Here is a 24,552-nt window from a genome sequence, read left to right as displayed (position 1 = left end):
GATCGAGACTGGAGGCAATTCTTCGGCGAATCAGGTTTGAACTACTTTTTGTGAGTGCATTTTTATTTTCAAAAATGTTTTGGAATTATAAATATGTTTTATTTTACTAATTACATTTTAGAAGTATAAATTTTATGTTCTTTTGTTTTATGCAATAAATGCCTTATGTGATTTATTATTTTATTATTTTCTGGAATAATTATGAAAGTATTATAGCAGAAATATATTTTGATATTGGTTTATAAAAATATGAATATAAATAATATTGGTATCTATAGTTTATTATATGATGGTAATTGTAAAAAAATTATATTTTGGATAAATGGATATAGGTTATGGAATGTTGGATTTTCAAATTGTTGTGTACCATTATGTTAGCTTGATAGTTGAATTTAACGAACATTGATATGCGTACTTCATTAAGGTTAGATATGATGTACTAGCTCTGTGATGCCTTATGACACTAAGGATCTTAAGGTAGTTTTCCTCTCTGCATGAATATGTAATTCACTAGGATGCTACCTGTGGTTGCACAACAATATTTGGTAATATATATAACACACAGATGGTAGTTGATGGTTATCTGGATTATAACTATTGGGATTTGCATTTTTACCCATGGTTTTAATATTTAAGAAATAATTGTTTAATTAAATTAGATGAATTACAGTTTGATTTTAATACTTTATGTTGTTTAATGAACCAATGAATATTTTATGATTTGAGAAAACTATTTTAATTTTGATAAAATCATTTTCCAAAATAAGAGATTATATAACGAGTGACCAGAAAATCTTGATAGAAATATTTTAATAGCATAATTATTTTTCAAACTTTATTTTTATTCACTCATTGGCTTTGTCTCATGGCTTTAAAAATAAAAAACGTTTCTCTAGGCCTCAGTTGACAATTACCTATTTTCTGCTTTCTTATGAGGCTGTTATATATTTTGTTTTATTTATTTTTTTGACCATCTTACTCATTTTAGTATGCTGATCTAATATGTGTGCTTATTTATATTTTTATTTCTTTTGAGTTGGAATCCTTTTTTGATATGACTATGATTTAGAATTTTTATTAAAAGCATTTATTATTTTTTTTATTGTGTTATTGGATTATATCCAATTTACGAATAAGTCCCATTGAACTATTGGTATGGTTCAATAAATTTTTTCTAGGCAAGACCATCTTATATGCCCAACCCTAGTAGCGATCCATTCATAAAATATTATCTAAATTTGCATGGTTCCATGTCAGATTGTTGCAGTTTTAATATTAATTTTGTATTAAATTAGATGTATTTTATTTGGCTTTAAAAAATGAGATAATTTAATAAGTACTAAGCACAAAACTAATATCATTGTAAACATAAAATAAAATAAAATAAAAAAGAAAAACCTAACTAATATGGTCCAGGAGTCTTGATCTAGTAAGTATGAATTCCCTCAATGGATCGGCCGTGGAGAGCCATGGCCTCTCTGTGGGAGGCAGTGGATTCAACCACCAGCACGTCCTAAGGTACCTAGCTTCAGAAGCTCAACTAGTATATATGATATCATATATATAATACTTTTCTTTATTTGCATTTCAAATTTGACCAATTTTCCATCAAAGGAATTGGCCACTCAAAACAAATTTGCACCTCTCCCCGGAACAAACAATTGTATCAGCACAAATTCAACGTGGGTCAATGATAGAGTATGTTGGAGTGAGATTATTTAAATTTGGAACTATCATCTGAGGTTATAATGGCAAATATTCAATATTGGACGAATTTAAATAAAGTTGGAAAAAGAAATAGCAAAATATGCTCTTAATTAAGTTGAAAATAAGAATATACATATATAGTTAGTATCAAATAAGATTTATTTTATTTTATTAAACTCAAATTTTTTTTATGATCATTGAATTTTATCAATAAGACAGAATTCATTTTCTAAATTAAAATTCAATAGTCATTGAAGGAAACCTTAGTATAATAAATATTTGTGCTTGATTGTATATTATATATATATATATATATATATGTATATATTTGAAAGTCCTTGACAAAAATTATAGCTCAAACCTCAGAGTATATCGTTCGTATGTAGGTAACTTTAGTTTGCATGTATAAAACTTTTAATTAATTTACTAGCTTGAGCAAAACCTATATACGAAGAGATACTGTGATTCTATAAACAACATGATTCTTTTTTCCCTTTTTTTTTTTATGTTTTTGATATTAGCTATTGTAGAGAGATAATGAAATTGTGAACTTCTACCATAATTAATAGAGATCCTAATCTTATATTTGCATTTTTTGTACGGATGTCATTTAAAAATATTTTACCAACAAAAATGAACATCTTCATCCAGATAGTGACGTCATTAGACTTTATCCCGTTAGGTCCACGTATATACGACTGACATTTAATATTTGTTTTGAATCAATTTTCATATCTAAAATATATATATATATATATATATAGCAAGAAAGGAGGAAAAAACGAGGAAAAAAAAAAAGGTTAGGATCTTGTTTTGACAAAAGGTTAGGACCTTATTAATGATTCCGATCCCTCTTGATTAAAATTCTATCTTTAATTAATTAGACATCAAAATCAAATGAAACATGGCTTCCCAACTTTCAAGTCATAAAAACTTTTATATTCAATTAATTAAAAAAATTTAATTAAAAGATAAATATAAACTTTTATATTAAATTAATTAAAAGATTAAGATGATTTGTTACGTATCTTTGTCAAAAAACTATTATGAAGAATGCTTTTCCTATATACATATATTGAAGATGTCAAAATTTGATATCAAAATCAGTTGGAGGATATAATAATAATTGAGCAATCTAAAAGCTTACAATAAGGATACCGATGAAAAATTAACCATAGGTATTATGATATAAGACTAACTATATATATAAAAGTAAACTTGAAAGTGTTTATATAGATATATATATATATATATATATATATATATGAAGTGTATATAATTTTTTTTAATCATATATGAAGTGTATATCTTATTGTATATTTTTTACCAAAAATAAAATTTATCTTGTTATATATTGTGTGTGTACACATATACATAACTTATTATTATTATTATTATTTTACTAGCTAGAGCAAAATTCATATTGACGGCATTTTTCTTGTACATGTGGATTAAAATAAAATTTCTTAATGATTTTTTCTGCATACCATTTAATTAGATATATATAATATTATTATCTGCAAAATTTAAATTTTTATCTGGTTTACGAAATTTGATAAATAATTTTCAGGATTATTAGCTTTGTTAAGTCCCTAAACTATAGCCGTAGTACCAATTTGATTCGTAAAAAAAAAAAAAATTCTTTTTGGCATTTTAATTTTTAAATTTAAAATTTTTTGCACTTTGGATCTTGAATTATTTTTTATCTACTGTTTAACAGTTTTAAAACATATAGTATATTTGATATAACATGCAGAAGCCTTATGAGATTGCTTAATGTATTATAATTTTATTATTTCTTTGTTATAATAAGTGTATTGTACGTTTCAAAATTATTAAAATTTATATTAAAAATAATTTAAGGATGAAAACAAAATAAAAAATAGAGTTTAGAGACCAAAATGTAAAACCCCCAAAAAAAAAAAAGTTCAAATATTGTAATGTAGTTATAAATATAATTTAGAAACTAACAAAGTAAAAAATCAATTTTTAATTATAATTGTACGGGGCTGTATATTAAATTGGAGATGAAGATTTTTTTTTTTCCTTCAACCAGAATTGGAGGTATAATAATTGGACATTTGTCATTCCAATTTGGACGTATGAGGACCACCATGTTAATAACGTTGCTTTGTCAAAATCAGTGAAGTCTAAACTATTGCAGCTCTAGAATTCATGCACCTGCAAAATTTTGAGTTAATTAGTAACTACCTTATTAATAAGGACGTAGACTTGTAAGTTCCAATTAGATCTCATCTCTTTAAACAATTGTTAGAGAAAACGAGACGAAAAGTCAAATGAAATGCAAAAAACGAACTTCTTTTTCAAGGCATAGTTATAGTGAAGAAACGAATTTTGGGAGATACAAAAATTTAGATCACTCAAATGGATCTTTTGGTTTTTAAAAACACATTACTTGTTTCCATACAAAAGAAAAATAAAATAACATTTTCCATGTCAATATTATTTTTCCAAAATTATAATAACAAGCATGCTGGAAGAAACTACTATATTTTCCATCATCTTATTTATAATTCTCACCGACCTTTTTTTTTTCTCCAATATTTTTTTAAAACAAAAATATTTAAAAATAGATGGAAAGAATATAATAGTTTATTATTATTATTATTATTATTTTGAAACGATCATCATTATTATTATTATTATTATTATTATTATCATTATTATCATTATTATTATTATTTTTTGTTTTGGGAATATAATAGTTGGCCCAAGTCTTTTCGCTTGGTCAGGCTGAAGTAAGCCCAAACTACTTGAAATAGTTCCTTTTTAATTTTCATGTTTTTTTTTTTAAAAAAAAAAAAAACATGTTACACGTGTCCTTTAAAAGAAAACATGTTGCATGCCAATAATATTTGTTTTTCAAAATTTTAATAACAAGGTGGAAAGGACCATATTTCCATCATCTGTCTCACTTGGAATGCTGACAAACTTAATTTATTTCCTCATATTTTGTTTTGATTAGGATCACGTACCAAAAAAATAGTTCAAATATTACCAAAAAAACAAAAATGGTTCAAAATATAAGAGGTAAGGAATATGGTCCCGGTTGGTAAAAGGGAGAATTAGTAGAAATTTATTTTATTAAGAAGGTGATATTTTTTCTCTTTTTAATAGTTATTTAGAGATAAAACAATGTAAGTTTGGAAAATTAAATTCTTAAGTTTAAAAATGAATGTAGAAAAATTGTTTTCACATAAAAAATATGTCAGTTTAAAATTTTCTAAAAAATGAGGTATCGATATTCTAAAATTAGAAAATGATATTTAATTTGTAACATAAAAATTAAGTTAATTACTTTAAAATCCAATTATTCATTTTATCCAAGACCCAAAAAAAGTAATAACATTCTTATTAGAAACTAAATATTACAATTTCTAAAATCCCAGTTGAGAAATTGAATATTAAAAATAGTTTCTCTTAAAAGTTTGACATTTTTCAAATGTCTTTTGCTTGGCTAATATAGTAGAGCTCATCAACCCTTTTTTATATAATAATTTTGTTTCTAGTTTATATATATATATATATATATATATATATATATATATATATATATATATATATATATATATATATATAATATAATATAATCAAACTCATATTAGATAGATAATTTTTCATTAAGATTTTCTTTATTAGCTATTATATCGTTTTAACAAATGAAATTAAAAATGTATTTATGATTTATTTAGTCCTTGCAAAATTCATTACCTCCAAATAAAATTTTAATATATTATTAAATTTATATTAGACCATTAATTGATTTTTAAATTTTGATTTTGAAGCGAATGAAAAATTAATAAAAAAAAATATTATGTTAAAACCATGAAATTGACTTGATAAGAATTTAACTAGATATATTAGATAGTTACTCATCAAGATATTTTGATAGGATTTGTTACATAGACTGAACTCTCTCTCTCTCTCTCTCTATATATATATATATATATATATATGTAGATATGTATATATATATTCTACATATATATATATATATATACAAGACTGCCATTGTGGATGAAGTTTGACACTACATGGTATACGACAACTATCAAGAGCCATTAGATCAGTCTCCAAATGGTTGTTTTTAATGTCTGTTGATGACAGTGCTCACCAAATGGTAGCCAACTTCATCCACAATAGCATTTTCATATATATATATATATAATCAATCTCAAGTTAGATCCATTTATTTTATTAATTTAAAGTCTATCTTAATGATTATTTGGTCATATTAAAAGTTACAATTTAAAATTCTAATCTATGTTAATGACTATTTCATTAAATATGGATATAATGACATATTAAAATCCAATTTAGAAAAAGTGAACCATATCAGGATTCAATAATAAATAAATATAATTTTAAATTTCAATTTTTAATGTAATTCAAAATTTTTTTAAAATTTTTTATGTTAATTCTTATATTAGGGATATTATTTGAGCTGACTATACATACATACATACATACATACATACATACATACATACATACATACATACATACATACATGTATATATTGTTTGGTGTCCTCGTGTGATTGTGTGGGCTGAATAATTGTATCTTTCAATAGTGTCATTATTGGGCTTAATTCAGATCATGGATCCTTCAAATGTTGTGAGCTTGCTTCAATCTGCAATATGAAGATATTTGGGCTCAAATAATTGTGATTATATGGGGAATTTGGCCCAATGTCCTCATAGGAATGAGCTTAACGATTTTTACCCCTTCATTTGGTATCTTTTTTTTTTTTTTTCCTATCCTTTCAATTTTTAATAATCCCAAAATACCTTTATATCCAAATTAAATATTTTTACTTTTTTTTTTCTTTCTTTTCTTCACCCAACTTTTTTCCTTTCTTTCATCACCTTTCCCCCAAAGCTGGCTCATCTCTTCTCATTCATCAAGCTTTCTTCACTTAGTTGCCTTTTTGCCAAACAGCCCTGTTTCATCTCTCCGGTTACCAAAATTCCATACAAAGAAATTGATGGTTTGGAATTCGAAATTAGGGTATTGTGAAGAAGGAGGACATGGATTTGTATGCGAAGCTCAAGGGTGGTGTTGCATGGCGAAACCAGATGCCCAAGCTTACTGTTTCGCTTGGCCTCTCTAATAAAATGCCTAGTCTGTTTGCTTCATTTTTACTTTGGCTTTTCGATTTGATTGGTTTCTAGAGTTTTTTTTTTTTAAAACATTTGTGGGGTGTTTTTTTTTTTTTTTTCCTGATTAATTTTGGGGTAAGTTGGAATCGAAATTAGGGTTATGTTTTTTTTTTTCTTTATGGATACTCTAGGTATTTAATTATTTTCTTTGAAACTTGTATGCTAAATATTATAACTAATTGCATATATTTCCTTTGATTTCATCCAGGTATCAAATTGGTCTTGATAATGCTTTTATTTAATCTGGGTAGCTTCAAATTGATAATTCCCTAAATTCTTTTGTTTTTTGTTCTTTCTCCTTGTTTTTTCAACAAATTTTCGATTCAACAGTCCACTGGTGACTTCATAGCTGTGTCAAGGTATGCAAGTGCAACTCCCTTACTGCCTTCTTGACAGGATCCGCCCCGGGGACTCTTCCAGGATCTCCCTGGTGGTCCCGCCTGGTGAAGTACCACTGGACAATTCCTAAGAATATCCAATGGAACTCCACTTGACACGTGGACAACCAACACAAGTAATATCAATAATACCCCAACATATAAATATAAATAAATCCACAGCAGCATAAAAGTCCACAACCGGCCTAAGGTACTACAAGCCATAACCAAAACATAAATACCGTGGTCTCTACAGAGTCCCAAATTTAATATCAGAGCATTATAAAAGTGTTAACGAAATCTGAAAGTACAAATAAGTAATAAACGAGTCTGAAAAGATAAGACTTGCCTGCCCACGGTCCAATGGCAACTCACGGGTGAAATAATAATACTTGCGCGCTAAACCACATATACATATACCAGAACACCAATACTGTGTGCATGCGTCTAAAATAGTTATTAAACCAACTATACCGTTTCCAAAATTACCGTGGGGAATATATCAAAATTTCACACTTACCATCCCACATATTTTTATTTAACAAACCGGTACGAAAACATCGATAACAAATAAAACCGTACCTTTTCTCGTAATACGAGATTCAACAATTGAAATACCGCGGGCATAATTTATAAAATTAAACCACCAACTTAAACAAATATTTTCATAAAATATTTAACCCAATTATGCCCGAAGAATAACACTTAACACCACGTACGATTATTACTGAAATATACTTTGCTCATGCACAATAAATAAATTAAACCACAATAAAATAATACTCGGGAAATTCTTAGTAACCCAAAATTCCGTTTAGTATCAATGGGTAAAAATATATATAAAATAATATTTTTTCCCGATTATATTTAAATTACGCCACATGAGCACAAATTACAGATATCAATTTAACACCATATAAATATAATCAATTACCCCAAAAACATTTTTAAAGGTGGGTCACTCACCTAGAGCACGCAATTAAACCATGATCCACCATGTGATCAATTCCACGACTCACCGGTGCTCCTAGAACACAATTCACACACAGTCAAATAAATTAATATTTTATTCAGGTAAATAATATCCGGTACCCGGGGGGTCAAACACAAACGTTATCCAAAATAGTCGGATAATATACCGAATCGAAGCTTGAGCGATGAGGATTACAAATCCAGTCTCCATCGACCCCAATTCCACCGGAGGTGGCCGGAATTTGGCCGGAAAGCTTCGGCCGGATTTAAACTTGGGGGATCTCTCAAATGGTGGGGATTTTGGGCAATATAACCCCTGAAATGGACTCAGAGGGGTCGCAAATGGTGGAATAGAGGTATGGGTCGGGCTGGGTTGGTCGGAAATGGCGAGAATCGCCGGAAAACTTAACCGGCCGCCGCCGACTTCACCGGCCCGATCTGGGCGCGTCCGGCGGCGACTGGCCGGGAAAATTGGAGGCTGAGGTCGCGGCGAGCTGGGCTTCACCGATGTCCAATGCGTGTGGCTTTCTGGCGACTAAAATCCGGCCAAAAGGCCGGTCAAAGAGAGCGGGGGAGAGAGTCAAAGGAGAGAGAGAGAGGGAAAAATTTCTGCTGGCTTTTTGACGGGCTCGGGGAAGAAGAAGGGAAGAAAAGGAAAAGAAAAGAGAAGGTGTTTTCCCACGTGGGGAAAAGAAAAGAAAAAGAAAAAGAAAATAAAATAAAAATAATTAAATAATTAAATAATAATATTATTATTTAAAATAATAATAAAATAATATGATATTATACATGGTTGACATGTGGCATCTCACCATGGTGACACATGGTCACATTCATTAAGTCACACGTGGCACATCGTTACACGTTCAAAAATAATATTAAAATAATACGGTGTTTGAAAACTCTACAGGTCCATAACTTCCAAACCACATGTCCAAATCGGACGTGCCGCTAGTCTACGGACTCGTATCAACGAGCACTTCACAACCATGCATGAGTCAACGCTCAACTTTGCATGAATAAAAAGTCAACTCCGGCACCCCTTGGACAGTTTGGACCTCAACTTGTTTTGCTCATAACTTCCAAACCGTAGCTCCGTTTTCAACGTGCTAATAGTCTACGAACTCGTGCCAACGTGTACTTCATAACGGTACCTCAGTCAACCTAGAATTCCAATCGGATCAAAAAGTCAACTTTTGACCCCTTCCGTCAACGGTCAACGGTCAACAGTCAACCTCGATCAACGTGCAAAAATTCCGACATGGTTTGGGACGGGGTGTTACAAATAACCACCATCTTATTTATTTATTTATTTATTTTAAAACCAACAGTAGATTCAAACATATGCAATTTATCATTCGATGTACTAAACTGTAAACCGTGGGATTCACCCACCTCACGACCCTCAATATCCGAAAGGTATCGTGGGAATAATAAATAAATAAACCGTCGGTTAAATCCGACCTCACGATCCATGGCAATAATAAACCGTTGGATGAAACCAACCTCACGATACTGTGGCAATAATAATAAATCGTCAGTTAAACCCGACCTCACAGTTTGTGGTAATAATAAACCGTTGGATGAAACCAACCTCATGGTACCGTGGCAACCCAGCGCGCTGTAATATAATATAATACTGAACCAAATCTCTGATACTATATGGTACATCAATTAAACATGACTGATACGGTACTCCACTGTATCGTAAATCATAATTTAATATTTAAGTTCCACCGGTTATTGAAATATTTCAAAAAAATTCCAATTCATCAACTTCAAATAAAACCATAAATACCACAGTGAATTTATATTCACCATAATCCAATTTTAAACATATAAAATTTGAAAATACTTGAACATGCTTAAAATCATATAAATTTTTCAATCTGCTCCTCAAATCAAATACTTTCCGAAATAATTTGAAATCTCAATTCAAATACCAGAATATTTAATTAACATAATTCACAAGTTCACTATGAACTCATCGAATTTAGAAATCACTGAAAATCTTATTAAAATCCACATAAAATGATAACTTGTATAAGTGAAAGCAGATATTATATATACGCATAAAGCAAACATTTCAATCAAATGGTATATATGCCAAATTATTCAAAACACATACATATTATAATATGCCCAAAATAATTTAAATAATATAACCACTCACAGTACAGATGCTGCTCAACTCTGCTCTCCTGCAGGCTCACCTCCGGTTTCAATACCAGTGCCTGTCATAATATAAAAATATTTCTCAGGCTCCAATAACTAAACTAAAGGCATTATTATAACCCAAATGCCTTACAATAATTTATCGAACTCTAAAATTTTCGAAATTGGACACCGGACGGTCCAATTATACCGTGTCCCCTTCGAACCCAGTACTCCAAATTGGGGTTTTTTGCCCTAAGCCTAATTTTTGTCAATTGACCCTCCAAACAGGTTCCAATAATATCTAATTGCACTAATCCAACTCCAATTTCAACTGATTTGACCAATTGTTGTTCAAACACAGTCTAATTTTATCCAAAAGATTAATAAAATAACCCGAAAATAGGAAAATTATCAAACGATCTCCAAAATTCACAAATTATATGTCTATGGAAAGCCCAAGAGACAAGGAGTTCACCAGTGGCCTTACCTTGGTCCGGTGACTCCTCTGGTGGCCGAAAAATCGAGGTAAAGTTTCAACCGAGTTTAAACTTGAGGGATCTCTCAAACGGTGGGGATTTTGGGCAATCTAACCTTGGAAATGGACTTAGAGAGGTCGAAAATGGTGGGATAGAGGTATGGGATGAGCTGAGTTGGCCAGAAAACACACAAATCGAGGAGAGAGAAAAACTCCGGCTGTCGAGTTTCGCCGACTCGACCTTGGCGCGTCCGGCGTCCGGTGGCCGAAAAATTTTAAGGCCGAGCTCACCTCCTCCCTCCGCTCCTCTCTGGCTGGTGCGTGTAACAAGGTGGTGGCCGGATATGGTTGAACGGCATAAACCCAGTTGTGGGTAAAAACGGGTCGTTTTGACCCAGTTCGGGTCCAAAGGCTGGGGTGTTTTTCCTTGGGTTTCGTGAAGGAAAAGGGAGCTCTAGGGTTTTGGGACTCTATTTGGCACACAAAATGAGGCTTTTATAAGCCTGGGGTTGTTATTAGACAAAAACACTTGGACTGGTTTGGACACAGATAAAATACTGAAACTGAACTTCATAGAACCATAACTTTTGATTCGTAGCTCGGAATTTGGCATGCCACTAGTCTTTAAACTTGTATCGATGAGCTCTATCCAATGATACCTTGGTCAAACTAAAATATGAATCATAGAAAAAGTCAAATCTGGACCCACACTATTCATTTGGTCAAACTTGGTTAACCCGGTCAAACTTAATCAAACCTAGTCAAACTTCTCAATAGGTGCATTTTTTTTGGGTGTGGGGTGTTACACTTCTATTCTTAGCCGTGGTGTTGGTTGGCAGGTACAAATTTCTTGCTAATATCAATCTGGATAGCAATTATGAATTTAGTTGTAAAATATGACAGTGTCACTGACTAACTTTTCACTTTGCTATTGTTAGAAAGTCTTCGACACTTCTTATATATAATTTGATATTTTTTGTCAATAGGAAAAAAAAAAGTTTTGATATGTTTGTCTCTGTTCTATCAATTTGCTTGCCAAAATAGTCAAACTTCATTAGTTCTAGCAATGATTTTTAGGTTGCCTTCATATACATATCTCATTTCATTTTTTTAGGTAATCATTATGTTTTTCTCCTGATCACAGGGAGTCGGCATTATTTTTTCTGGTATATTTGGAACTGGGAATGGATCATCTGTATTTGTGTATGGTTCTAGGATTCTTGTACTTAAAGATACTGTTGAGTTTATATATTAACTAGTTTTCCCCAGCTGGCTTATACCATCCTTCAAATTCTTCCAGTGAAAATGTTGGTTTGTTAGCTTTGACACGTGTTGGTAGCCGAAGAGTTGTTTAGATTTCAGCTGGATTCATGATCTTCTTTTCTATACTAGGTAAATGATCTATTTTGCATATAGTTCTTTATTTTTAAAGAGAGTACATGTATTGAGCGCATAAACATGGATTTTCAGGAAAATTTGGAGTTGTCTTTGCCTCAATTCCAGCACCAATCATTGCGGCTTTGTATTGCTTTTTCTTTGCCTATGTTGGTATGTTTTATGAAAATAATGAAGCATTTTTTGTATTGTCACACCTTTGAAAGTTTATGAATCTAATTCTCTAACACTATGCATGAGCAGGTTCAGCAGGTCTTAGCTTACTTCAATTTTGCAATCTAAACAGTTTTAGGACGAAGTTTATTATAGGCTTCTCAATTTTCATAGGCTTTTCAATCCCACAATACTTCAATGAGTATACTGTTGTTAATGGTTATGGTCCAGTGCACACTGGAGCAAGATGGATACCAATCCTCTTTTCTCAAATATCTCACTTTTGCTTTAGTCCTCTCTGGGAAAGTATTTAATTATCTCACATTTCCTCCTTCATATGCAGTTCAATGACATGATCAACGTACCGTTCTCGTCAGAACTGTTTGTTGCTGGTATGTTGGCAATTTTCCTAGACATCACTCTGCATAAGAAAGACAGTGCAACAAGGAAAGATAGAGGCATGCATTGGTGGGATAGGTTCCAGTCGTTTAAGACAGATACAAGAAGTGAGGAATTCTACCATCTGCCTTTCAATCTCAACAAGTTTTTCCCATCAATATGATATCGAAAACACAGTAATTGTGAAGCTGGTGTTCTCCATTGGCCAAATAATCCTCTAAATATCTCTTTGTGGGTATGACATTAATGCATGAAATCTTGTTTTGTTCCCCTTATATATGTCAACTCCATGAAAGAAAACCTACAGTGTTTTTAACATCAAATCTTTGTGTTTCAAGGCACAATTTGTTGCAGCGATCCATTTTTCCCATAAATCATGATCCTTGAAATGGTAAAAACATAACATTATACATATATCTATTGCAATGTAGTAGCACATTACTTATTGATTTATATTTTTTGGTTTTCCTTAGACTGTCCTAGACAATGGTTGTCCCTCTGCTTTTTTCTTCTTTTTTTGCTGTTTTCAGGTGTTTGTAACTTTCTACGTATTGGAATTTAAAAGTTATAGGCAGAGGGAAAGTTAAAGATTCTTATCAGTGAGTGTGAGAGTTAGCATCAGTATGACTTTTTAACAAAAAATATTCTTATTACAGAAAAATCATGTGCATGTCCTAAATCTGAAAATTCTTATCCCCCTGAAAAGAAAAGCCAAAGTGGCTAAGAGCAATATGATTGGTTTCTGGGGTTTTTTTAAAACATTTGTGGGGTGTTTTTTTTTCTGATTAATTTTGAGATAAGTTAGAATCGAAATTAGAGTTATGTTTTTCCTTTCTTTATGGATACTCTAGGTATTTAATTATTTTCTTTGAAACTTGTATGCTAAATATTATAACTAACTGCAAATATTTCCTTTGATTCCATCCAGGTATCAAATCAGTCTCGGTTATACTGGAGGTGCCAATATGCTTTTAATGCTGTCACTAAATTTTGGCATTATACCAATTGTGGTGTCAATTGGCGTTCGAGATTTTGACATTGATGAGGAACTTTGGGTCAAATTGAGATTGATACCAACAGAGCCTTTTGTAGGAGCTGTTTCATGGGCTTTCATTGCACTTCCAAAAATCAAATTCATGTTGTCACCGTTCCACTTGTTCAATTTAATTGGTATGTCATAAATTCTGAGCCTTTTCTATGCCCTATTTGACAGCAAAACTGCCATAAAATACACTGTCTTAAGATACTGATTCGTATCTTATTATTTTCTTCTTTTGTGTCTGCAATGGGCAATATCAGCAATTCTTGTTCTTTCAATGTAAGTGAACTTTGTCTCTCTCGGCTTTTTATATGCTCTGTTCAAATTCATTTGTTGATGTTTTCTATTATTTTTTATGCCTATAAATAAATTAGATTGCTTTTGACAGTAATGGGATAATTTTTACTTTAATGGTGTTTTATCTATATCTTGTATATTGGTATACTTGTTTTCTTTGTTTTTCTTTCCACTTTTTGATGTGGATGCTTGACTGCTTGCATTCTAGGTTTTTGACAAAACTTCTCACCAAGAATTGGATGCTTAGAAAACTGTCTTATTCCATGGCGAGCGGGCAACATCTGTTGTTTATATATTGATGGTGGATTCACCAAGAAAATGAAAATAGATTTTAGCAATTTTATAGTTGTTGGCAGAGGAATGTTCTGTTGGTGGCAAAGAATTTTTGCTTCTTGTCAGAGCTTTATATACAGCAAGCGGAAAAAATCATCTTGTAATTTTCTTTAATTTTGAACTTGTCTGAATGGTATGCATTGAAATTTAGTTAGTTTTAAATTGGAGATTATTCCCAGCTCGAAAGCTTCTTCCAATCTCTTTTAAAATGCGGCTCCATTGTAGTATGTCCAAAAGAGAGTAGTCAAGAGGGAATTAGTTGTGCGGTTGTGGAAAATATTTAAATAAGTGGATATGAAAGTGTCGAATAAATGGAACCATCTTCCATTTCTCATCTACCCTCATTTTTCATTAACTGTCGAATAAAGTGGAAAATATTTTGCATGTTGTTGCATTTAACACATATTATGGGACTTGTGGGGGCCAAAAAATTGATAAAATGTGATAATCATAGGGGTTTCGATAATTACCGATGAAACCTACGGTAATTTTTCCAGCAACTACAAATTGATTACCATAGGTTTCATTGGTAATTACCAAAGGCACTACGGTAATTAAATTTTTGTGCCAATTTGAGAACTTTTTCAGAACTTTTGGGGTTTTTTCTCTTTAGAATCATTGAAAAATGTATATTTTGCATGATGTTGCATTTAACACACATTAGGGGACTTGTGGGGGCCAAAAAATTGATAAAATGTGATAACCATAGGGGTTTCGGTAATTACCGATGAAACCTACGGTAATTTTTCCAGCAACTACAAATTGATTATCGTAGGTTTCATCGATAATTACCGAAGGCCCAACTGTAATCAAATTTTTGTGCCCATTTAAGAACTTTTTCAAAACTTTTGGGCTTTTTTCTCTTTAGGATCATTGAAGAAAGTATATTTTGCATGTTGTTGCATTTAACACACATTAGGGGATTTGTGAGCGCCAAAAAATTGGTAAAATGTGATTACAACAGGGGTTTCGATAATTACCGATGAAACCTACGGTAATTTTTCCAGCAAGGACAAATTGATTACCGTAGGTCGCATCGGTAATTACCGAAGACCCAATGGTAATAAATTTTTTTTGGCAATTTGAGAACTTTTTCAGAATTTTTTGGATTTTTTCTCCTTAAGATCATTAAAGAATGTATATTTTGCATATTGTTGCATTTAACACACATTAGGGGACTTGTGGGGGCCAAAACATTAGTAAAATATGATAACCATAGGGGTTTCGGTAATTACCGATGAAACTTATGGTAATTTTTCCAGCAGATACAAATTGATTATCGTAGTTTTTATCGGTAATTACCGAATGCCCTATGGTAATCAATTTTTTGTGCCCATTTGAGAACTTTTTCAGAACTTTTGGGGTTTTTTCTTTTTAGAATCATTGAAAAAAGTATATTTTGCATGTTGTTGCATTTAACACACATTAAGGGACTTGTGGACGCTAAAAAATTGATAAAATGTCATTACCACAAGGGTTTCTGTAATTACCGATGAAACCTACGGTAATTTTTCCAACAAGGACAAATTGATTATCGTAGGTTGCATCGGTAATTACAGAAGACCCTATGGTAATAAATTTTTTTTGACAATTTGAGAATTTTTTCCGAACTTTTGGAATTTTTTCTCCTTAGAATCATTGAAAAATGTATATTTTGCATGTTGTTGCATTTAACACACATTAGTGGACTTGTGGAGGCAAAAAAATTGGTAAAATGTGATTACCATAGGGGTTTCGGTAATTACCGATGAAACCTACGGTAATGTTTCCAGCAAGGACAAATTGATTACCATAGGTTTCATCGGTAATTATCGAAGGCCCTACAGTAATCAAATTTTTTTTGCCAATTTGATAACATTTTCAGAATTTTTTGTGATTCTATTCATGGCTTCTCCGGCCTCCTTGATGCTGATTTTTCAAAAAAAACCTTGGCGAGCAACATTAGAAACTTAAAAACACCCACAAATCTTAGTAAAACCGAAACAAAACCACCATTTGCTAAAGATCCAGATTCTTCCGATCCACCATTCAAGTATTTCTGAAGCAGCAGAGAAGAAACAACCACAAGTGAGAAGGTAAAAACATTCCAATACTCGTAAAAATAAAGGCGGGATTGAAGATGGGCATCGTCGAGCATTAGCCTGAAGATCTGAGCATTGCTTTCTTCGAACTCAAGCTTGTTGTCTTTAGATTTGGTCTTCTTTCTAATCTCAGCATTGGTTTTTTATGAGAACCCAGAAGCCAAATCGAAGGAGTCACAAAAGGTTTCCTTATATTAAATCTAAAATAAAAGACATACAGGTCTCTTAAAATTTTTTTAAGGATGTAATGGATATTAAAGGGCAAAAAAAAAAAAAAATTTGACCGATGAAGGGGTATATATCATCATAGCCCTTCTAAAAGGGACATTGGGCCAAATTCCCCCATGTTTATATTTTATAGAAATTCAGGATGTATGTCGTTAAAGGGAAAAATTCAATTAAAATTTTAAAAAAGTTAAAGATTTTGATGGATTTAAAATGTTTGGATGTATTTAATATAGATTTTTAAATATCTACATCTATCCATATCATAAGCCTGAATAACCGAGAATTATGTTGATGTGTAATGCTTTTTTCAATTTTTTTTTTAAATTAATATTGCAATAGGTTGATTTGGCTAGTCTTTCGACATAAAACTTTATAAGTTTTTTATTTTACATAATTTATAAGTGATAACGTGTTCGCGCTAGCAAATCAAAGATTAACACAGATGAGATCAACAAACTGGTATCAGTGTAATTTTACCCGCAACTCATAATCTTTTGTAATTCAATTTTTTTTTATATATTCTATAAATATAAATTTAGATTAATAAGTAACATTTTATACAATGGCTAAATACTTTCTTTGGACATTTTATAGAAGTCTGTATTATACGAAAATGAATGAATCTGATATTTAGATATATCATATACATTGGAATATGACTAGAGCCAAATGCTGTTTTCTCATGCCCGGTGGAGTTTGAACAATTTTCTAAAGGGGGAGAGGTTTATACGATTATTAAAAAGAAAATAAATTACCGAAAAGATAAAGTCTAATCCGAGGGACAGATTAGTAGCGAAGCCATTATTGTCTTCTTTTGTAAAGGTTAAGAGATAGAAGCTGGACTAAAAGTTGTGTAGTTCATGTTTAGAATATTCTTGAATATATAGATAATGTCTACAACAATGCTGATAAGTATTTTGAGGTCGAAAACTTTCAGACTTTAAATTCTGCTTTCACATTGGCACAAATCAATCGAGAATTCAAAAATCAATTTTAATAATTAAAAGGAAAAACAAAAAACTGATGGTATTTCTTCAAATTAGAGGGTACAAAAGGTTGTATATAAAGCAATATTGTAAAATATTCGGATTACATCGGTTTTATTCATTTAACTGGGATGCTACTGTTATTCACACACAATAAATAAAAAAATAAATAAATACCAAAAATATCCAAAAAAAAGAAAAAAGAAAACAAGGAGTAGGATGCTATTTCTACACACTAACTAAATATACATGTTAAATCGGCTCCTTGGAAGCTTAACGCTTTAGTATAAAAAATATTAATATAAAGAGTTTTTTTTTCTTAAAAAAAAAAAATTCAACAATCATATCTAACCAATTAAAATCTGAAGGTGTTGTGCTCAAGTTTTATATTATTTTATTTTATTATGAAACTGTGCTCAAGTTAAAACATTTTTTTTAACTAGAATACTAATTTGTTGCCTTTATTCTATATGGAAGCTGTCCTGATTATATTAGAGATGATGAAATATTATTTTAATTTAATTAACATATTATTTTAATTTAATTAATTGTTAGCCACACAGTGAATTCAATGACTGCGGAAAGAAGGCTAGCTAGATTTCCTCCAAAAGGTCATTTTTAGGTTAAGGGAAAAACAGGGGAGATAATTTTAAACATAAAATAAGTAACTTATTTCTAATAGAAAAAGTAGGTGACCTTTTAGATTACATAAAGGATAGGAAAACCCAATATTTAGAGGTGGAATTCGGTGACAAAAAAACCCATCACACCCACCATCATCTTCTTCGCTTGCCCAATTTACATAACACAAAATAGAAAAACAGGGAAAAAAAAAAAAAAGAAAAAAAAAACACTCCATCAGAAAACACAGAACTTGGAATGATTAACATTAGCATCCTCTTCCGGATACCAAGAACTTGCTCATCAAATTCAAATCCATCATTTTGTTTTTTTTTTTTGGCTGAGAAATAATTCCATGGATGCCTAATTAGACTTGAATGGAATTGCCCTTATCACAATCTGATGGTACAAAGCCGCCAGAGCTGCCCCAATGAAAGGTCCAACCCAGAATATCCACTGCAAAACCCAAAAAAAAAAAGACAATAAATAAAAATAAAAATTCAAGCAAGAACATCATAACCAAAACTTTGATCTCCCACCTTGAATTTAATTATTTTCTTGGAATTTAATTTGTGTTTTTAGATTAATTTATAGAAAAAATAACTTACATGCTCGTCCCAAACATGCTCTTTGTCGTAAATGAGAGCTGCCCCAAGACTCCTAGCCGGGTTAATACCAGTTCCAGTGACAGGAATTGTTGCCAAATGAACAAGAAACACTGCAAACCCAATAGGAAGCGGTGCCAAAATCTGTATCACGGACAAAAACCCAATTGTCAAAAATCTTACATAACTAATTAGCCATGAAAAATTTCCAAATTAGAGTAATTGATTAATTTTTTTAAGCATACTATTAATTGCTTACAGGAACATGAGAGTCTCGGGCGTTTCTCTTGGCATCAGTTGCAGAGAAAACAGTGTATACAAGAACAAAAGTGCCAACAATCTCAGCTCCAAGCCCACTACCTTTGCTATATCCAGCGTTGACACTGTTAGCACCACCACCTAGTACCTCATACTGGCTTTTTTCGAAACCTTTAACCACAGCAGCACCGCAAATGGCTCCCAAACACTGCATTATTATGTAAAACACCGTCCTCGTCAGCGACAATTTCCTCGCCAAGAACAGCCCAAATGTCACCGCCGGATTAATATGACCCCCTGAAAATAATAAACAGTTTTATATATTAAAATTTTATTCTACTGGACGATGTTAGACAGTTTATGTTGCCCGATTGATGCCAGATTATACGTAATCAGTTAATAATCGAGCAACATAATACATCGATTGACTATATATATATATATATATATTACCTGAAATCCCAGCAGTACAATAAACAAGAGCGAAGATCATTCCACCGAAAGCCCAAGCAATGCCTTGGATACCAACAGTAGAGCATTTGGATGGAGATTTTGAAACACCCATTACCGTTAAGATTGTAATGTAAAGGAACAAGAAAGTGGCAACGAACTCTGCTATGCCTGCTCTGTAAAACGACCATGAAAATATCTCTCCTGGCTCGATGAGAGGAGCTGGGGGTGGCTCTATGTAATCCTTGGCGTCTGGGGTTTGTGCTGCTGTTCCAATTGGTTGTCTCTCTCTGAACCTGTTTGCTCCTACTCTCACATCTTCTTCTTTGCCCTCCATTTTTTCCTCTTTTTTTTTTTTGTTGTGTTTTTTCTCTCTTACTCTGCTAGTTTCCGAACTATAAAGAAGAACAGGGGATTTTGGTTGAATGTGGATTTGGATGGGTTTTGAGAGGAGATTAGATGGGGGGTATTTGTAGTGAAAGAGAAAAGACTAGAAAGTTCAATGAACCGTGGCATTGTTTGTGACTCACCACCGACCATCAAAGACCTTAAGAAAAAGATTTTGTTTGTTTGCTGTCAATCACGAGCTCCGAATTTGGTTGTCTTTGTCAGGCTGGCATTATTTTCTCCATTGTTTACCGTTTGAATTTCTTACTTATTTATTTATTTATTTTTGCTTGACTTTTAATCAAAGTTAATTGGAACGTTGGATTTATGAAGATGGTACAAAAATTACTATTATTGCTTCAAAAAGTTGAAGAGGCACTGTCATATTGACACGCAATGCACGTTTTGGAATGGCGAATTGGGGCCCTGCTTGCCTCCTATACGGTCATTGTTTTCGTCTTCATCTCTAGTACTGTGAATGTGCACCTTGTTTTTAAAAATTTTTTTATTAGTATTGATTTTAAGGTTTTTTTTTTCTTTTTTTTTTTTCATAGACATACATGTTTCTGGATTGATTTAGAATCCCGACTTTACAAACATTATGATTTTACTAATGAATTGTCCTTCATGAATATAAATACAACCGATAGTAGCAGAAAAAACAAGGGGAAAAAAAAAATGAATGATAGAAAATTAGAATCATTCACGTGAATGAGTAGCTTTTAATCCTAAATACAGCAGGAAAAGGAGGTGAAAAGCTTCTAGACTTCCTTCTCCTCCACATATATATATATATATATATATATTTATTTTTGGTGGTGTTTTGGGGTGGAATTTGCTTACAATGCATTGCTCTAATTCAACATTGAATAATATGCATGATCACAATGGCAATGAGCCATCATTGTTAATTTTAAAATAGAAACCGTCCAACAAATGTATGAGTGGCATGTCTAATGGATAATTATAATTAGTCTATGCATTTATACAATCCCAAGATAAGGAGTTGTTACAAAAGCCAAAGCAATGAGATGGAATTGTATCAATTGCAAATTGTTTAGTATGCTTTCTTCTAGCACAACTTATTTCTGCTTTTATCCATCTAATTGTTATTTTTCTTCTCAAAGCACCTAATAAACAAATTGCGAATTGTGAATATACCCACAAAAAAAAAAAAAAAAAAAAAAAAAAACTGCGAATTGTGGAGCTGCACCATACCGTAAATGTATGTTTATTATATATTATTACACAAACTCCTTGTCGGACCAATTATTTTTAATCAATCATTAATGTAGATGAGTGGTGAAACGATGGGACCCAGCAAATAAAGTGTTTTTGTAAAGGGTCGTCCAAGCAATCAGAGCCATGGAAATAAGAAGCAGCAAATAAGAGCCACAACTTTTGGGAGGTCACCACGACCGACCTTTGCCGTCCCAATTGTGGAATATCAGGCGCCTCTATGACGTTGCATCTTGAAATGCCCAACGAGCAGTAAATACTGGATACATATATATATATATATATCTGAAATTAACTGGTTGACTTTTCACTGTACAAGTCTCACTTTGAGTAAGTTTAGGGTTGGAAAATGGGACTCATCCACATGGGACTCATCGACATAACCCGTCAAACTAGTCGTTGGCTATAATTATATAGATATATACTGTTCAAACTAGTCGTTGGCTATAATTATATAGATATATACTGTTGGATGTGGTATATAAAAACCTATTCATTTATACAATAATAGATTGGGTAATAATACACATACACACATATAGAAAATATTATGGTGTAGTCAGATTCATATTAAAATTGATATTTTTTTTAAAACAAATATTAATTTAACTGTGCATATATATATCATAAAATTAGTAGTTTTTTTAAAAAATATTAACTTTAATGCGGACAGATCCATATATAAACGGACCGCACCGTAAAAATGATATATATATATATCAATTTTATTGGATGTTTTATTATTATTTTATTATATTTATAAGCGGAAAATAGGAAAAAGAAAAAAAAAAGATTTTATCAGGATGGACCAAGCTTTTAATCATCTTCGCTTAAAAAAAAAAAAAAAAAAGAAAAGAAAAAAGATCATTAATAAAAACTTTAACGTATTAATCAACATTGTAAAAAAGTAATTTCCTATTAGCAGATGATTTTTCAACCAAACTTGATAAACACTGTCAAACAAGCTGTAAATACCCAAAGATAGTTTGACTAAACAACTCCCACTAAATAAAAAGGTCTGCTTTTCGTCATTTTAGCGTGGATACTATAGACCATGCTTCTACTGGCTAGTCGGTGGTGAACTCTGAATCATCTCCCAATTAAGAACTGGTTCATTTTTTGGGTTATCAAAATTATAGTCTTTAAATGTGCTTTGTCTTTGTCTTTGTCTTTTTAATAAATTAAAAACGTAACTTGACAGCATTTAAGCAAATATAAATTGATAGACCCGTTCAGCTAAATCAGCTCAAGTTGCTGTCACATAATTTACTCAATTGGGAAGCTGGGAATTATGATCAGAAGGCTTTGAATCGTAAAATTTTCCACGGTATTGAGCTTCTACATCTCCTTTTCCTAGTGGGTAATTAATGTAATTAGAGAAAATATATATTGTGTATAGTTGTATAAGTATGAAATAGATTACATAAAGCAAATCCACCAAAATTTATCTCTTATTCCATTTTTATTATACATATATAATTATAAAATATTTTCAATTTTTTTAATTTTAATTTTATGATAGATAGTTTTTTCGAAATGTAGATACTAAATTTAGATAGTCAATTAAATATTATATTTCAGAGGAAAAATTGCAAATAGGGAGTTCTTAAAGCTTGAGTGAAGGCTTAAGAGATACAATATCGGCCCAGTTTTTAAACGCAATGGACGTTTTGAGTTGGGTTTTTCTAGAGCCAAGCGGGCTTACAAAGGGCTTCTAAAGGATTGAGAGCCTTGGCCCAATTCAATGCTAAAGTTAGTCACACTGTACACTCTACGGATGGGTTTTAAGCCCATGAAATGTCTTATGGGCTTCAATGTCGAAAATCCCTCCAGTTACTTATGGGCTAGTGATATAAGAGAGACAAAAAGTTGGATGGTTGTACTTCAACCAAGAAACAGGCCTGCATTAGGTCATTTAGTGGCCATTGTCTCGTCGAATTAACCCTGAGGCAGAGTTCATAATGACCATTTGAGATATAATTAGCTAGTTACAAATATATAATTATATGTTTTCTGTTGTGCAAATTAATTACCTCATAAATTTTACAATATAAATATCAAAAAGAAAGAAAAGAGTTTTCCAATATAATTATATTACTTGTATTATTTGAATTGATGTGCGTCAATTTGTCATTCTTATAACAATAAATTATTTATATATATACACTTTACATTCACTGCTTAGTTATATTTAAGGATTTGATTAGCAAAAATTTTAATTTAGAAACCAATATTAAGTTTCAGTTATAACCATTTTAATTTTTACTCCTATTATTTGAATTTCCAAATTCAGAAACTATCATTAGTAATACTACATTTTTCTAATTAGTTATTTGGATGTCAAAAGATCAAGTTATTTATTTGAACACTAATGAAGAAAAACCGATAACAAAACCGGCCTCTAAAGAGCCTTTTCTGCAAACGATAACATTATTAATTTCTCTAACCAGCAAATGGAATTATTTCCTGAAAATGAGATACCTCAATTGTTATATTTCATAGCATGTACATCCACCAATTCAACACAGCAACAAGCCGTGAGCACACTTTTTCAAGGCCATGAATCCCAACATAAATATTCTTTAATTTTTTTTAAAATAAAAAAATAGGTTAAATGAAAAGATTTCTTTTGGGAAATCAATAATGATGAAAAATACGTGGAATTGTGGTGGGAGAATCCACTAAATAAGCAACTTTCCTGTTGACTTTGGTTGGAATCTCTTTTTCAATCTCAAAAATTTTCAAGATGGCTCCGTATTGGGTTTCTGATGTCTGCCACAATCCAATTCTATATAACTCCATTTCTTGCAATAGACAAAGGAGGCAAATCTTAGTGGGAAGACAATGAGAGTAATTGGGAACGTGGCAAACACTTTTTATGCATCTAGTCCCATTCGTTAACATGCATAAAATTAAACCTATATCCCCCTATTTTTTGCAGCAAACCAAATCCCACTTCAATTTTCCTCAATATCAACGCAATAAAACCTCCATTTTTGGAGACCCAATTAAGGCTTATATATGTACCTAGGTAATATATATATTTTTTGAAGCAATATATATAAGTAATCAAACATACTAACAGTAGGGGATGTCACTCCAAGGGCTTACCAGAAAACCAAGTTCCCAACTTCTGGGAAAAATATTTATGAAGTATCCAGAGAATTGTATTTTCCTTATTATTTTTTTTTCCCACCAATTGAACTAAAC

The 24,552-nt window shown here is 31.5% G+C and overlaps 1 protein-coding gene and 1 non-coding gene across 2 annotated transcripts; one reads left to right on the top strand and one right to left on the bottom strand.

The window, feature by feature from the left end:
- Positions 1–12,328: 12,328 nt before the first annotated feature.
- LOC125423581 (uncharacterized) lies at positions 12,329–13,305 on the top strand. The gene is made up of 2 exons (XR_009639466.1): positions 12,329–12,419; positions 12,510–13,305. It is a non-coding gene; the product is annotated as an uncharacterized LOC125423581 (transcript).
- Positions 13,306–18,429: 5,124 nt separating this feature from the next.
- Positions 18,430–20,164, bottom strand: LOC107435808 (probable aquaporin PIP1-4). The gene is made up of 4 exons (XM_016047433.4): positions 19,720–20,164; positions 19,268–19,563; positions 19,012–19,152; positions 18,430–18,859 (listed from the first exon to the last, which is right to left on the bottom strand). The coding sequence occupies exons 1-4, from the start codon at positions 20,051–20,053 to the stop codon at positions 18,767–18,769; spliced, it is 864 nt and encodes a 287-aa protein (XP_015902919.1). The 5' UTR covers positions 20,054–20,164; the 3' UTR covers positions 18,430–18,766.
- Positions 20,165–24,552: the final 4,388 nt, after the last annotated feature.

This window comes from Ziziphus jujuba, chromosome 6 (assembly GCF_031755915.1).
Source record: "Ziziphus jujuba cultivar Dongzao chromosome 6, ASM3175591v1".
Classification (NCBI taxonomy): Eukaryota; Viridiplantae; Streptophyta; class Magnoliopsida; order Rosales; family Rhamnaceae; genus Ziziphus; species Ziziphus jujuba.
Note: the sequence above shows the minus strand (reverse complement) of the source record. Positions and strands in the feature narration are given on the sequence as shown.

Coding starts and splice junctions, on each gene's coding strand:
- LOC107435808 (XM_016047433.4), bottom strand. CDS start 20,053: ATGGAGGGCAAAGAAGAAGATGTGAGAGTAGGAGCAAACAGGTTCAGA. Junction 19,153..19,267: donor CCCGAGACTCTCATGTTCCT/GTAAGCAATTAA, acceptor TCCGTGATACAG/ATTTTGGCACCGCTTCCTAT. Junction 18,860..19,011: donor AGCATGTTTGGGACGAGCAT/GTAAGTTATTTT, acceptor TGGGTTTTGCAG/TGGATATTCTGGGTTGGACC.